General features: G+C 47.1%; 1 protein-coding gene across 1 annotated transcript; it reads right to left on the bottom strand.

The window, feature by feature from the left end:
• Positions 1-702: 702 nt before the first annotated feature.
• LOC115116516 (ubiquitin carboxyl-terminal hydrolase 22-like) lies at positions 703-9,665 on the bottom strand. Its single transcript, XM_065010632.1, has 3 exons — positions 8,886-9,665; positions 4,443-4,592; positions 703-2,945 (listed from the first exon to the last, which is right to left on the bottom strand). The coding sequence occupies exons 1-3, from the start codon at positions 8,933-8,935 to the stop codon at positions 2,903-2,905; spliced, it is 243 nt and encodes an 80-aa protein (XP_064866704.1). The 5' UTR covers positions 8,936-9,665; the 3' UTR covers positions 703-2,902.
• Between the last annotated feature and the right edge of the window lie 3,512 nt (positions 9,666-13,177).

Genomic DNA, 13,177 nt, shown 5'->3' with positions numbered 1-13,177 from the left:
TCTATTGGAACGAGTCTAACTACTATGGAGGGCTTCAGGGAAACAGAATGACACAGCAAGAGAAACAAGTTTGTAAGCATCATGCATTAAAAGAGCTTGAACGGGATCTTAAGCACATACACATTCGTAACGTAACATACGAAATGGATGACGTACATAACTGTGCTCACGGAGGATCTCTAACCACTAGGCTCCCTGCCGCCCCAAACTACACTACAGAGGGCTTCAGGGAAACTAGTATCCACATCTGTGGCAGGCAGTTCTCCATCTTCTGTCTCTGTGTTGGTGGTTTACCTACAGGGATGTATTCAGTGATAGGAAACACTGAGCTTTAAATATAGAATAGGAAATGTCTGCTATTCATTTCTACTAAATGCATTTCTATCCAAACGTTGTCATTCAATACCACAAAACTGCACACTACACTAGAGAAAAGATGGAATAGATTTGAAACAGAAGAAATCAGACAATGGAGACAGAGTATGTTCTAATTAAAGAGAAAAAAAGGACCGCTTGAGTTTTGTTGAGTTTAATCACTGAAACGGACAATGTCTCTCCTCTCACCTTCTTACACTTTAGGGCTGCGTTCCTGAATGACCTCTGGGTGGCGCTCTTCTCATCGGAAGCCTTGGTGGTGCGACCATTTAAACGTGTGATCTCTGTTCTGGCTCAGGGTTCAATAATGGACTATCTGTACCAGACCAGAGGATAGATATGTTTTATTTATTTGTATTGTTTGTTTCCCGAGCAGCTGGACCAGACCCAAAGTGTTGCGGTATCAATGTGGTATACATTTTCCCACATTTATTTTTTAAAACTTTACATACACAGTGATATTCAAACATAAAATACCCAACAACACATTTGTGTTCTTTCTTTTTAGACTCAGAATTCAGACAGCATACTGATAGGATAAAGCACTGTGTTACTGCACTGCAGAGGCAACCTACCACAAGACACATTGGGTCGTGCACATTAGGGCACGCAATGGATAACGTTTTAAAACGTTTTGCCACAGAACATTTAAATGAGCGTTTCTCATTGGACAAGCCCAAGCAGTCCCTCCCCGTTTGTGAGTTCTCTATTTGTTGCCTAATGAACACAACCTTGGTCTGAACAAGCCACATGTGGTTGTTGTTGTGGATATTAAGAGAACACTAATGGATTCAAAGCTGGAGAGTGTGCAGCAAACAGACAGCGCCACCATGTACGTGCAATCCTTCATCATCGCCATTTATCCCCCCCAACAACAGTACACTAATCAGTCAACGGAGTCTTGTAACAGAAGAGGTGGAGGCGTCGAGGTATTATTGCCCAAGGCAACATTAAGACAGAGACGGACATGGGTCCAAAATGGCACACTATTCCCTATGTAGTGCACAACTATTGGACAGAATTCAAAAGTAGTGCACTATATAGGGAATAGTGAGCCATTTCAGTTTTGCCCTAGACCTGCACAGCTGTGTTGCAGTAGGCTTACGTTAGCACATCGCTTTAGTTGACAGACTCTAGAGGTCTGTGTTTGAAATGGCCCACTATTCCCTAGAGAACTACATTTGTCTCTGCAGTATATGGGGAATAGCAAGCGATTTGCCCCAGGTATCCACCCTACTGTGTTGCAGAGGTCTTCTAAAAAGACCCACAGCAGTCTGATAGCCATGGCCTGGTCCCAGATCTGTTTGTGATGGCTTGCCAGCTACTATAAGAGTTTTAGCAAGACAGCACAAACAGATCTGGGACCAAGCTACAGAGAATACATTGCCTCTACTTCATAATGCCACAAGAAACCTATAGCTCAAAAATGTCAACAGCCAAAAGTGAGCCAATTTAAATCACCACCATCATTATATACCCAACAACACTTTCCACGATCAAGAATACTACATCGAAATAACGTCTTCTGAAGGTACCATGACAGCAAGGAAGGGACATTACTGCACCGCAACAAAACGATGAGATTAACGTGGACACTGGAAAGAAATGGTACAAAGAATTTCAATGAACGAGTCACTAAATAAAAAAATAGATATTCCCTCAACCAAAATGAAACAAGAAAATAATCAACAAAAAAATAGTTTGAACATGGGTACGTTCAGTTTGCTCCAAGTCCATTTTTCATGTTTGGCTACGCTTACCAGGAAACTAGCAAGGATGGCGTCTCGTGCTCTCAGTTCTCTCACTTTTCCTCTTTAAAAAAATAGATGTACTAGAGGATCATACAGCATATTCCAGAACTAAATTCAAATGATAAGAATCATAACTAGATCTTGTTTGCTATTATATTTTAAATAATACCATACTTTTGTTCTGTTGTTGAAGTATATATCTTTTTTGCATTCAGTTGTGTATGCATATGAAGACGTTGGACAGTCTCCTCCCATCGTCAGTGTATGGTAAATGCTTTTCAGTGGAAACGAGAGCACCATGAGGAAAGAAACAAGAATTCACAAATCAATACTGTAGTTTTGGGGGCTTTGAGTCCCACTGTGCCCTCTTCCCTCCTACTTCCTCTCCACAGATACTGTCAATTCACTCTCGACAAGGCTCCGCCCCAACGTCAGAAAAGGGGCGGAGTGAGGGAGAGAGAGGGAGGGCTCCTTCCCACCCACTCCACTCCACTTTTCCTCATTCTCTTTCTCCATTCAGTTGTGTCAAGTAGATGCCGGGAGCTCAGTGCTGTTTTTGAACAAGTTTTGCATGATTTTTCACTATTAGTCATTGTTTATGTTAGACTGTCACCCCTGTCAGGGGGGGTAGTAGTAACTGGTATAGTCAGAGTTTCAGGTAGGTTTGTGTGTTCGTGTTTTATCGTCCTCTGTTCCACAGTCATTGGTTGGTTCCTCATCTCTTTGAGCGTTGGGTTGGTTGGTTCTCCGCAGAGTCAGCGGTCTACAAGGTAAGGCTACTCATACTCCAGGAACTGCTTGTGATAGAACAGCAGATACCTGAGGGGAAAGGAAAAGAGCTATTAGACTTACATGTGATTAGTAGTAGACGTAGTAGTAGTAAAGGGAAATAGTTCGATTAAATGTGAATATTATTATTATTATTATTAGTAGTAGTAGTAGCAGTAGTAAAGGGAAATAGTTAGATTAAATGTGAATATTATTATTATTATTATTATTAGTAGTAGTAGTAGCAGTAGTAAAGGGAAATAGTTAGATTAAACGTGATTATTATTATTATTATTAGTAGTAGTAGTAGTAGCAGTAGTAAAGGGAAATAGTTAGATTAAATGTGAATATTATTATTATTATTATTATTAGTAGTAGTAGTAGCAGTAGTAAAGGGAAATAGTTAGATTAAACGTGATTATTAGCAGTAGTAGTACAGGGAAAGTGCTATTAGACTTAAATGTGATTAGTAAGAGTTGTAGTAGTAGTAGCAGTATTAGTAAGTAGTACTAGCAGCAGCAGTAGTAGTAATAGTATTAGTAGTAAAGGGAAATAGTTCGATTAAATGGGATTAGTAGTAGTAGTAGTAGCTGTAGTAGTAGCAGCTGTAGTAGTAGTAGTAGTAAGTAGTACTAGCAGCAGCAGTTTATGTAATAGTAGCAGTAGTATTAATAGCAGTATTAGTTAGTAGTAGCAGCAGTAGTAGTAGCAATAGCAGCAGCAGTAGTATTAGAAGCAGTAGTATCAATATTAGTAGCAGTAGTATTAGTAACAGTATTAGTGGCATTAGCATTAGTGGCATTAGCATTAGTAGTATTAGTAGCATTAGCATTAGTAGTATTAGTAGCATTAGCAGTATTAGTAACACTATTAGTTGAAGTAGCAGTATTGGCAGCAGTATTAGTAGCAGTATTAGTAGCAGAAGAGGGAAAGCACTATTTTACTTAAATATGATTAGTAGTAATGGTACAGGAAAATAGTTAACTTAAATGTGGTTAGTTTGTGTGGGATTGTTCAGGGTTGTTAACACTAAGAATGTGTATGGATGGAATCGACCTCTAGAGTTGGGGTCAATTAAATCTAAATTGACGGCAATCTAACATTGTGTTCAGTCGGGCACACAAAACATTTTGCAACAACAAATGGACATCTGTGTTCATATTGGACACGTTCAGGTAGTAGCAGTAGTTGTACAGGTAGTTCTGAACATGATGCGGGTATTGAACTGCAATCACACAGAAATTCCACATCCAAATCAACTGAGAGTAACTTGACTGAAATGGATCCTCAGGGTTATGTTCAGTGGGGAGAAAACATTTGGAAATGGATTGAAACCTGGAGGTACTACCTGAACTTGTTCAATAACACAACCTTTTGTTTTCCTCTGAAAAAACCTTTTGCTACAGTGTACCCCACTGAACACAGTCAAAATATTTTACAACAGAAAACAAAGTGTTTTTCTATTGGTAGTCCCTCCCTGCTCCAGTCTTTCCTTTCAGTCTGTTTTCTAAAGGAAATGACCGTGGAGTCTGGTGTCAGACAACCCACCCTTCACTGTCCAACACGTCCTTGATGCTGGCCTTTGTGATGATGGCGTCGTCACACTTAAACCACTGGTCTTTGTGTTGGCGGATGAAGCTGGTGTAGTGACCACTCTCCAGGGTGCCCTGGTGGTTCACCACCGCAAACAGAGAATACCTGGTCCACCACAACAGACAGTTAAACAGAGAATACCTGGTCCACCACAACACACAGACAGTTAAACAGAGAATACCTGGTCCACCACAACACACAGACAGTTAAACAGAGAATACCTGGTCCACCACAACACACAGTTAAACAGAGAATACCTGTTCCACCACAACACACAGTTAAACAGAGAATACCTGTTCCACCACAACACACAGTTAAACAGAGAATACCACCACAACACACAGTTAAACAGAGAATACCTGTTCCACCACAACACACAGTTAAACAGAGGATACCTGCTCCACCACAACACACAGTTAAACAGAGAATACCTGTTCCACCACAACACACAGTTAAACAGAGAATACCTGGTCCACCACAACACACAGTTAAACAGAGAATACCTGGTCCACCACAACACACAGTTAAACAGAGAATACCTGTTCCACCACAACACACAGTTAAACAGAGAATACCTGTTCCACCACAACACACAGTTAAACAGAGAATACCTGTTCCACCACAACACACAGTTAAACAGAGAATACCTGTTCCACCACAACACACAGTTAAACAGAGAATACCTGTTCCACCACAACACACAGTTAAACAGAGAATACCTGGTCCACCACAACACACAGTTAAACAGAGAATACCTGGTCCACCACAACACACAGTCCACCACAACACACAGTTAAACAGAGAATACCTGTTCCACCACAACACACAGTTAAACAGAGAATACCTGCTCCACCACAACACACAGTTAAACAGAGAATACCTGTTCCACCACAACACACAGTTAAACAGAGAATACCTGTTCCACCACAACACACAGTTAAACAGAGAATACCTGGTCCACCACCACACACAGACAGTTAAACAGAGAATACCTGGTCCACCACAACACACAGTTAAACAGAGAATACCTGCTCCACCACAACACACAGTTAAACAGAGAATACCTGGTCCACCACAACACACAGACAGTTAAACAGAGAATACCTGGTCCACCACCACACACAGACAGTTAAACAGAGAATACCTGGTCCACCACAACACACAGACAGTTAAACAGAGAATACCTGGTCCACCACAACACACAGTTAAACAGAGAATACCTGGTCCACCACAACACACAGACAGTTAAACAGAGAATACCTGGTCCACCACAACACACAGACAGTTAAACAGAGAATACCTGGTCCACCACAACACACAGACAGTTAAACAGAGAATACCTGGTCCACCACAACACACAGACAGTTAAACAGAGAATACCTGGTCCACCACAACACACAGACAGTTAAACAGAGAATACCTGGTCCACCACAACACACAGACAGTTAAACAGAGAATACCTGGTCCACCACAACACACTAGAGGTCGACCGATTAATTAACATTCGGAAATGTTTTTTATTGAATCTTTATTTAACTCGGCAAGTCGGTTAAGAACACATTCTTATTTTCAATGACGGCTTAGGAACGGTGGGTTAACTGCCTTGTTCAGGGGCAGAACAACAGATTTTTACCTTGTCAGCTCGGGGATTCAATCTTGCAACCTGACGCTCTAACCTGATTACATTGCACTCCACGAGGAGCCTGCCTGTTACGCGAATGCAGTAAGCCAAGGTAAGTTGCTAGCTAGCATTAAACTTATCTTATAAAAGACAATTAATCAATCAATCCTAATCACTAGTTAACTACACATGGTTGATGATATTACTAGTTTATCTAGCTTGTCCTGCGTTGCATATAATCGATGTGGTGGCATTCTGAAAAAGGACTCGTTACTCCAACGTACCTAACCATAAACATCAATGCCTTTCTTCAAATCAATACACATGCATATTTAGTTAATATTGCCTGCTAACATTAATTTATTTTACCTAGGAAAAATGGTGTCACTTCTCTTGCAACAGAGTCAGGGTATATGCAGCAGTTTGGGATGCCTGGCTCGTTGCGAACTGTGTGAAGACTATTTCTTCCTAACAAAGACAGCCAACTTCGCCAAACGGGGGATGATTTAACAATAGCGCATTTGCAAAAAAAAGCACAATCGTTGCACGACTGTACCTAACCATAAACACCAATGCCTTTCTTAAAATCAATACACAGAAGTATATATTTTTAAACCTGCATATTTAGCTAAAAGAAATCCAGGTTAGCAGGCAATATTAACAAGGTGTAATTGTGTCACTTCTCTTGCGTTCATTGCACGCAGAGTCAGTGTATATGCAACAGTTTGGGCCGCCTGGCTCGTTGCGAACTAATTTGCCAGAATGTTACGTAATTATGACATAACATTGAAGGTTGTGCAATGTAACAGGAATATTTAGACTGATGGATGCCACCCGTTGGATAAAATACGGAACGGTTCCGGATTTCACAAAGAATAAACGTTTTGTTTTCGAGATGATAGTTTCCGGATTCGACCATATTAATGACCCAAGGCTCATATTTGTGTGTGTTATTATGTTATAATTAAGTCTATGATTTGATAGAGCAGTCTGACTGAGCGGTGGTAGGCAGCAGCAGGCTCGTAAGCATTCATTCAAACAGCACTTTAGAGCGTTTTACCAGCAGATCGTCGCTGTGCTTCAGGCCTATCAACTCCCCAGATTAGGCTGGTGTAACCGATGTGAAATGGCCAGCTAGTTAACGGGGTGCGCGCTAATAGCGTTTCAAACTTCACTCGCTCTGAGACTTGGAGTAGTTGTCCCCCTTGCTCTGCATGGGTAACGCTGCTTCGAGGGTGGCTGTTGTCGATGTGTTCCTGGTTCGAGCACAGGGAGGAGTGAGGAGAGGGCCGGAAGCTATACTGTTACACTGGCAATACTAAAGTGCCTATAAGAACATCCAATAGTCAAAGGTATGTGAAATACAAATTGTATAAAGAGAAATAGTCCTATAATTCCTATAATAACTACAAGCTAAACCTTCTTACCTGTGAATATTGAAGACTCATGTTAAAAGGAACGATCAGCTTTCATATGTTCTCATGTTCTGAGCAAGGGACATATTGCACTTTTACTTACAACACTGTGTTTTTACATTATTTAAACCAAATTGAACATGTTTCATTATTTATTTGAGGCTAAATTGATTTTATTGATGTTTTGTATTAAGTTAAAATACGTGTTCATTCAGTATTGTTGTAATTGTCATTATTACAAATACAAATATTATAATATATATATATATATATATATATATATATATATATATATATGTGTGTGTGTGTTGTGGTGGACTAGGTAGTCATGGGCCATGTTTCAGCGTTTCTTTTAGCTCGTCTGGAGTGCTAGGTGGGACATGTTTCAGCGTTTCTTTAAGCTCGTCTGGAGTGCTATGTGGGACATGTTTCAGCGTTTCTTTAAGCTCGTCTGGAATGCTAGGTGGGACATGTTTCAGCGTTTCTTTTAGCTCGTCTGGAGTGCTAGGTGGGACATGTTTCAGCGTTTCTTTTAGCTCGTCTGGAGTGCTAGGTGGGACATGTTTCAGCGTCTCTTTTAGCTCGTCTGGAGTGCTAGGTGGGACATGTTTCAGCTTCTCTTTTAGCTCGTCTGGAGTGCTAGGTGGGACATGTTTCAGCGTCTCTTTTAGCTCGTCTGGAGTGCTAGGTGGGACATGTTTCAGCGTTTCTTTTAGCTCGTCTGGAGTGCTAGGTGGGACATGTTTCAGTGTTTCTTTTAGCTCGTCTGGAGTGCTAGGTGGGACATGTTTCAGCGTTTCTTTTAGCTCGTCTGGAGTGCTAGGTGGGACATGTTTCAGCGTTTCTTTTAGCTCGTCTGGAGTGCTAGGTGGGACATGTTTTAGCGTTTCTTTTAGCTCGTCTGGAGTGCTAGGTGGGACATGTTTCAGCGTTTCTTTTAGCTCGTCTGGAGTGCTAGGTGGGACATGTTTCAGCGTCTCTTTTAGCTCGTCTGGAGTGCTAGGTGGGACATGTTTCAGCGTTTCTTTTAGCTCGTCTGGAGTGCTATGTGGGACATGTTTCAGCGTCTCTTTTAGCTCGTCTGGAGTGCTAGGTGGGACATGTTTCAGCTTCTCTTTTAGCTCGTCTGGAGTGCTAGGTGGGACATGTTTCAGCGTTTCTTTTAGCTCGTCTGGAGTGCTAGGTGGGCCATGTTTGCACTTTTCAACTATTTTCTTGGTTCCATTGTGCAAGGCAAAGCTCAATCAAGCCCAGACAGATCAAATGTTTAAACAGCATTTCAATCTTACTTGAAGCCAGATCTGGTGCTGTTTACTGGTGATACATTGTTTACCATAACAGAATAAACCTCAACATACTTACTTATTGTCGTTGTTTAATACTTCTACTGTCTGTTGATACTGGCCATTCATCCTGCTCTCCTTACTGTAGAGGACAGAGACACCGTCACATGCTCATATCAAATGACAACCACTACATTGACACGGGACAGTGAGAAGAACATCATCCAACATACATGGTTACAGTTGACTTGAAACATCCAGGTTACATAACAGTCATTCAAATGACAGTCTCACAGTGAAGGCTACATGTCTATATTAGTCATGAAGCTGATGCTCTTATCCCCTGTGACGTGAAGTGTGTTCATCTTCAGGTAGCTGGGTGAGAAACCCACATATCAGTCCGTCATAGTGAGCTCCTGTTTCCTCAACAGTCAGTGGTAGTAGGAGTGTTAGTTCAAGAGTGACTGTTACTACAATCTGTTATGTCACGTTTGACAGTGTTATGAAGGAAAGTGTTACCACATACTAGAATTCTGTCATGAGTATTCAGACATAATACTGTGTCTTGGATTGATTGATTTTGGGGTCAATACATTTCTCCAGTTATAAACTATCTAAAGTACAAAGAACCCCAGAGGATGACATGAAAGTGTCCCACACATCCACTAGGTGGCAGGGGTGTCCTGCATAATAAGCAGACAGACAGGAGAGCCTCCTACACTCTCCTATTTCTCTGCCGCTCACTACAGCCAGAGCCGCATGACTCCCGAACACTACAGCCAGAGCCGCATGACTCCCGAACACTACAGCCAGAGCCGCATGACTCCCGAACACTACAGCCAGAGCCGCATGACTCCCGAACACTACAGCCAGAGCCGCATGACTCCCGAACACTACAGCCAGAGCCGCATGACTCCCGAACACTACAGCCAGAGCCGCATGACTCCCGAACACTACAGCCAGAGCCGCATGACTCCCACTACAACACTACAGCAGCCAGAGCCGCATGACTCAGAGCCGCATGACTCCCGAACACTACAGCTCACTACTCCCGAACACTACAGCCAGAGCCGCATGACTCCCGCTCACTACAGCCAGAGCCGCATGACTCCCGCTCACTACAGCCAGAGCCGCATGACTCCCGCTCACTACAGCCAGAGCCGCATGACTCCCGCTCACTACAGCCAGAGCCGCATGACTCCCGCTCACTACAGCCAGAGCCGCATGACTCCCGCTCACTACAGCCAGAGCCGCATGACTCCCGCTCACTACAGCCAGAGCCGCATGACTCCCGCACTACAGCCAGAGCCGCATGACTCCCGCTCACTACAGCCAGAGCCGCATGACTCCCGCTCACTACAGCCAGAGCCGCATGACTCCCGCTCACTACAGCCAGAGCCGCATGACTCCCGCACACTACAGCCAGAGCCGCATGACTCCCGAACACTACAGCCAGAGCCGCATGACTCCCGCTCACTACAGCCAGAGCCGCATGACTCCCGCTCACTACAGCCAGAGCCGCATGACTCCCGCTCACTACAGCCAGAGCCGCATGACTCCCGCTGACACTACAGCCAGAGCCGCATGACTCCCGAACACTACAGCCAGATGACTCCCGAACACTGCCAGGGCCGCATGACTCCCGAACACTACAGCCAGAGCCGCATGACTCCCGCTCACTACAGCCAGCCAGCCGCATGACTCCCACTACAGCTCACACTACAGCCAGAGCCGCATGACTCCCGCACACTACAGCCAGGGCCGCATGCCAGAGCCGCATGACTCCCGCTCACTACAGCCAGGGCTGACAGCCAGAGCCGCATGACTCCCGCACACTACAGCCAGAGCCGCATGACTCCCGAACACTACAGCCAGAGCCGCATGACACACTACAGCCAGAGCCGCATGACTCCCGAACACTACAGCCAGAGCCGCATGACTCCCGCCAGAGCACTACAGCCAGAGCCGCATGACTCCCGAACACTACAGCCAGAGCCGCATGACTCCCGCTCACTACAGCCAGAGCCGCATGACTCCCGCTCACTACAGCCAGAGCCGCATGACTCCCGCCACTACAGCCAGAGCCGCATGACTCCCGCTCACTACAGCCAGAGCCGCATGACTCCCGCTCACTACAGCCAGAGCCGCATGACTCCCACTACAGCCAGAGCATGACTCCCGACAGCCAGAGCCGCATGACTCCCGCTCACTACAGCCAGAGCCGCATGACTCCCGCACAGCCAGAGCCGCATGACTCCCGCTCACTACAGCCAGAGCCGCATGACTCCCGCACACTACAGCCAGAGCCGCATGACTCCCGCACACTACAGCCAGAGCCGCATGACTCCCGAACACTACAGCCAGAGCCGCATGACTCCCGAACACTACAGCCAGAGCCGCATGACTCCCGCTCACTACAGCCAGAGCCGCATGACTCAGCCAGAGCCGCATGACACACTACAGCCAGAGCCGCATGACTCCCGAACACTACAGCCAGAGCCGCATGACTCCCGCTCACTACACCAGAGCCGCATGACAGCCAGAGCCGCATGACTCCCGCAACACTATGACAGCCAGAGCCGCATGACTCCCGAACACTACAGCCCAGAGCCGCATGACTCCCGCAACACTACAGCCAGATGACTCCCGCATGCCAGAGCCGCATGACTCCCGAACACTACAGCCAGAGCCGCATGACTCCCGAACACTACAGCCAGAGCCGCATGACTCCATGACTCCCGAACACTACAGCCAGAGCCGCATACAGCCAGAGCCGCATGACTCCCGAACACTACAGCCAGAGCCGCATGACTCCCGCCAACACTACAGCCAGAGCCGCATGACTCCCGCTCACTACAGCCAGAGCCGCATGACTCCCGCACTCAGCCAGAGCCGCATGACAGCCAGGCCGCATGACTCCCGCACACTACAGCCAGAGCCGCATGACTCCCACCCGCAACACTACAGCCAGGGCCGCATGACTCCCGCACACCAGAGCCGCATGACAGCCAGGGCCGCATGACTCCCGACACTACAGCCAGAGCCGCATGACTCCCGACACTACAGCCAGGGCCGCATGACTCCCGCACACACAGCCAGGGCCGCATGACACTACAGCCAGGGCCGCATGACTCCCGCACACTACAGCCAGGGCCGCATGACTCCCGCACACTACAGCCAGAGCCGCATGACTCCCGCACACTACAGCCAGGGCCGCATGCCAGGGCCGCATGACCCGCACACTACAGCCAGGGCCGCATGACTCCACGCCAGGGCACTACAGCCAGACTCCCGCCGCATGACTCCCGCTCACTACAGCCAGAGCCGCATGACTCCCGAACACTACAGCCAGAGCCGCATGACTCCCGAACACTACAGCCAGAGCCGCATACAGCCAGAGCTGACTCCCACTACAGCCAGACACTACAGCCAGAGCCGCATGACTCCCTCACTACAGCCAGAGCCGCATGACTCCACTACAGCCAGAGCCGCACTACACTACAGCCAGAGCCGCATGACTCCCGAACACTACAGCCAGAGCCGCATGACTCCACTACAGCCAGAGCCGCATGACTCCCGAACACTACAGCCAGAGCCGCATGACTCCCGAACACTACAGCCAGAGCCGCATGACTCCCGAACACTACAGCCAGAGCCGCATGACTCCCGCTCACTCACTACAGCCAGAGCCGCATGACTCCCGCTCACTACAGCCAGAGCCGCATGACTCCCGCTCACTACAGCCAGAGCCGCATGACTCCCGCCAGAGCACTGACTCCCGCTCACAGCCAGAGCCGCATGACTCCCGCTCACTACAGCCAGAGCCGCATGACTCCCGCTCACTACAGCCAGAGCCGCATGACTCCCGCTCACTACAGCCAGAGCCGCATGACTCCCGCTCACTACAGCCAGAGCCGCATGACTCCCTCACTACAGCCAGAGCCGCATGACTCCCGCTCACTACAGCCAGAGCCGCATGACTCCCGCTCACTACAGCCAGAGCCGCATGACTCCCGCTCACTACAGCCAGAGCCGCATGACTCCCGCTCACTACAGCCAGAGCCGCATGACTCCCGCTCACTACAGCCAGAGCCGCATGACTCCCGCCAGCCAGAGCCGCATGACTCCCGCTGACACTACAGCCAGAGCCGCATGACTCCCGAACACTACAGCCAGAGCCGCATGACTCCCGCTCACTACAGCCAGAGCCGCATGACTCACCAGCCAGAGCCGCATGACACCGCATGACTCCCTCAGCAGCCAGAGCCGCAGAGCCAGAGCATGACTCCACTACAGCCAGAGCACTACAGCCAGAGCCGCATGACTCCCGAACACTACAGCCAGAGCCGCATGACTCAGCCGAGCACTCCC

Source organism: Oncorhynchus nerka, linkage group LG26, assembly GCF_034236695.1.
Source record: "Oncorhynchus nerka isolate Pitt River linkage group LG26, Oner_Uvic_2.0, whole genome shotgun sequence".
Classification (NCBI taxonomy): Eukaryota; Metazoa; Chordata; class Actinopteri; order Salmoniformes; family Salmonidae; genus Oncorhynchus; species Oncorhynchus nerka.
Note: the sequence above shows the minus strand (reverse complement) of the source record. Positions and strands in the feature narration are given on the sequence as shown.

Excerpts from the sequence above, each read along its gene's own strand:
- LOC115116516 (XM_065010632.1), bottom strand. The coding sequence starts at position 8,935 with ATGAATGGCCAGTATCAACAGACAGTAGAAGTATTAAACAACGACAAT. Across the intron at positions 4,593-8,885 it reads GTATTAAACAACGACAATAA|GTATTCTCTGTTTGCGGTGG; the intron begins GTAAGTATGTTG and ends GTGGTGGACCAG. Across the intron at positions 2,946-4,442 it reads GACGTGTTGGACAGTGAAGG|GTATCTGCTGTTCTATCACA; the intron begins GTGGGTTGTCTG and ends CTTTCCCCTCAG.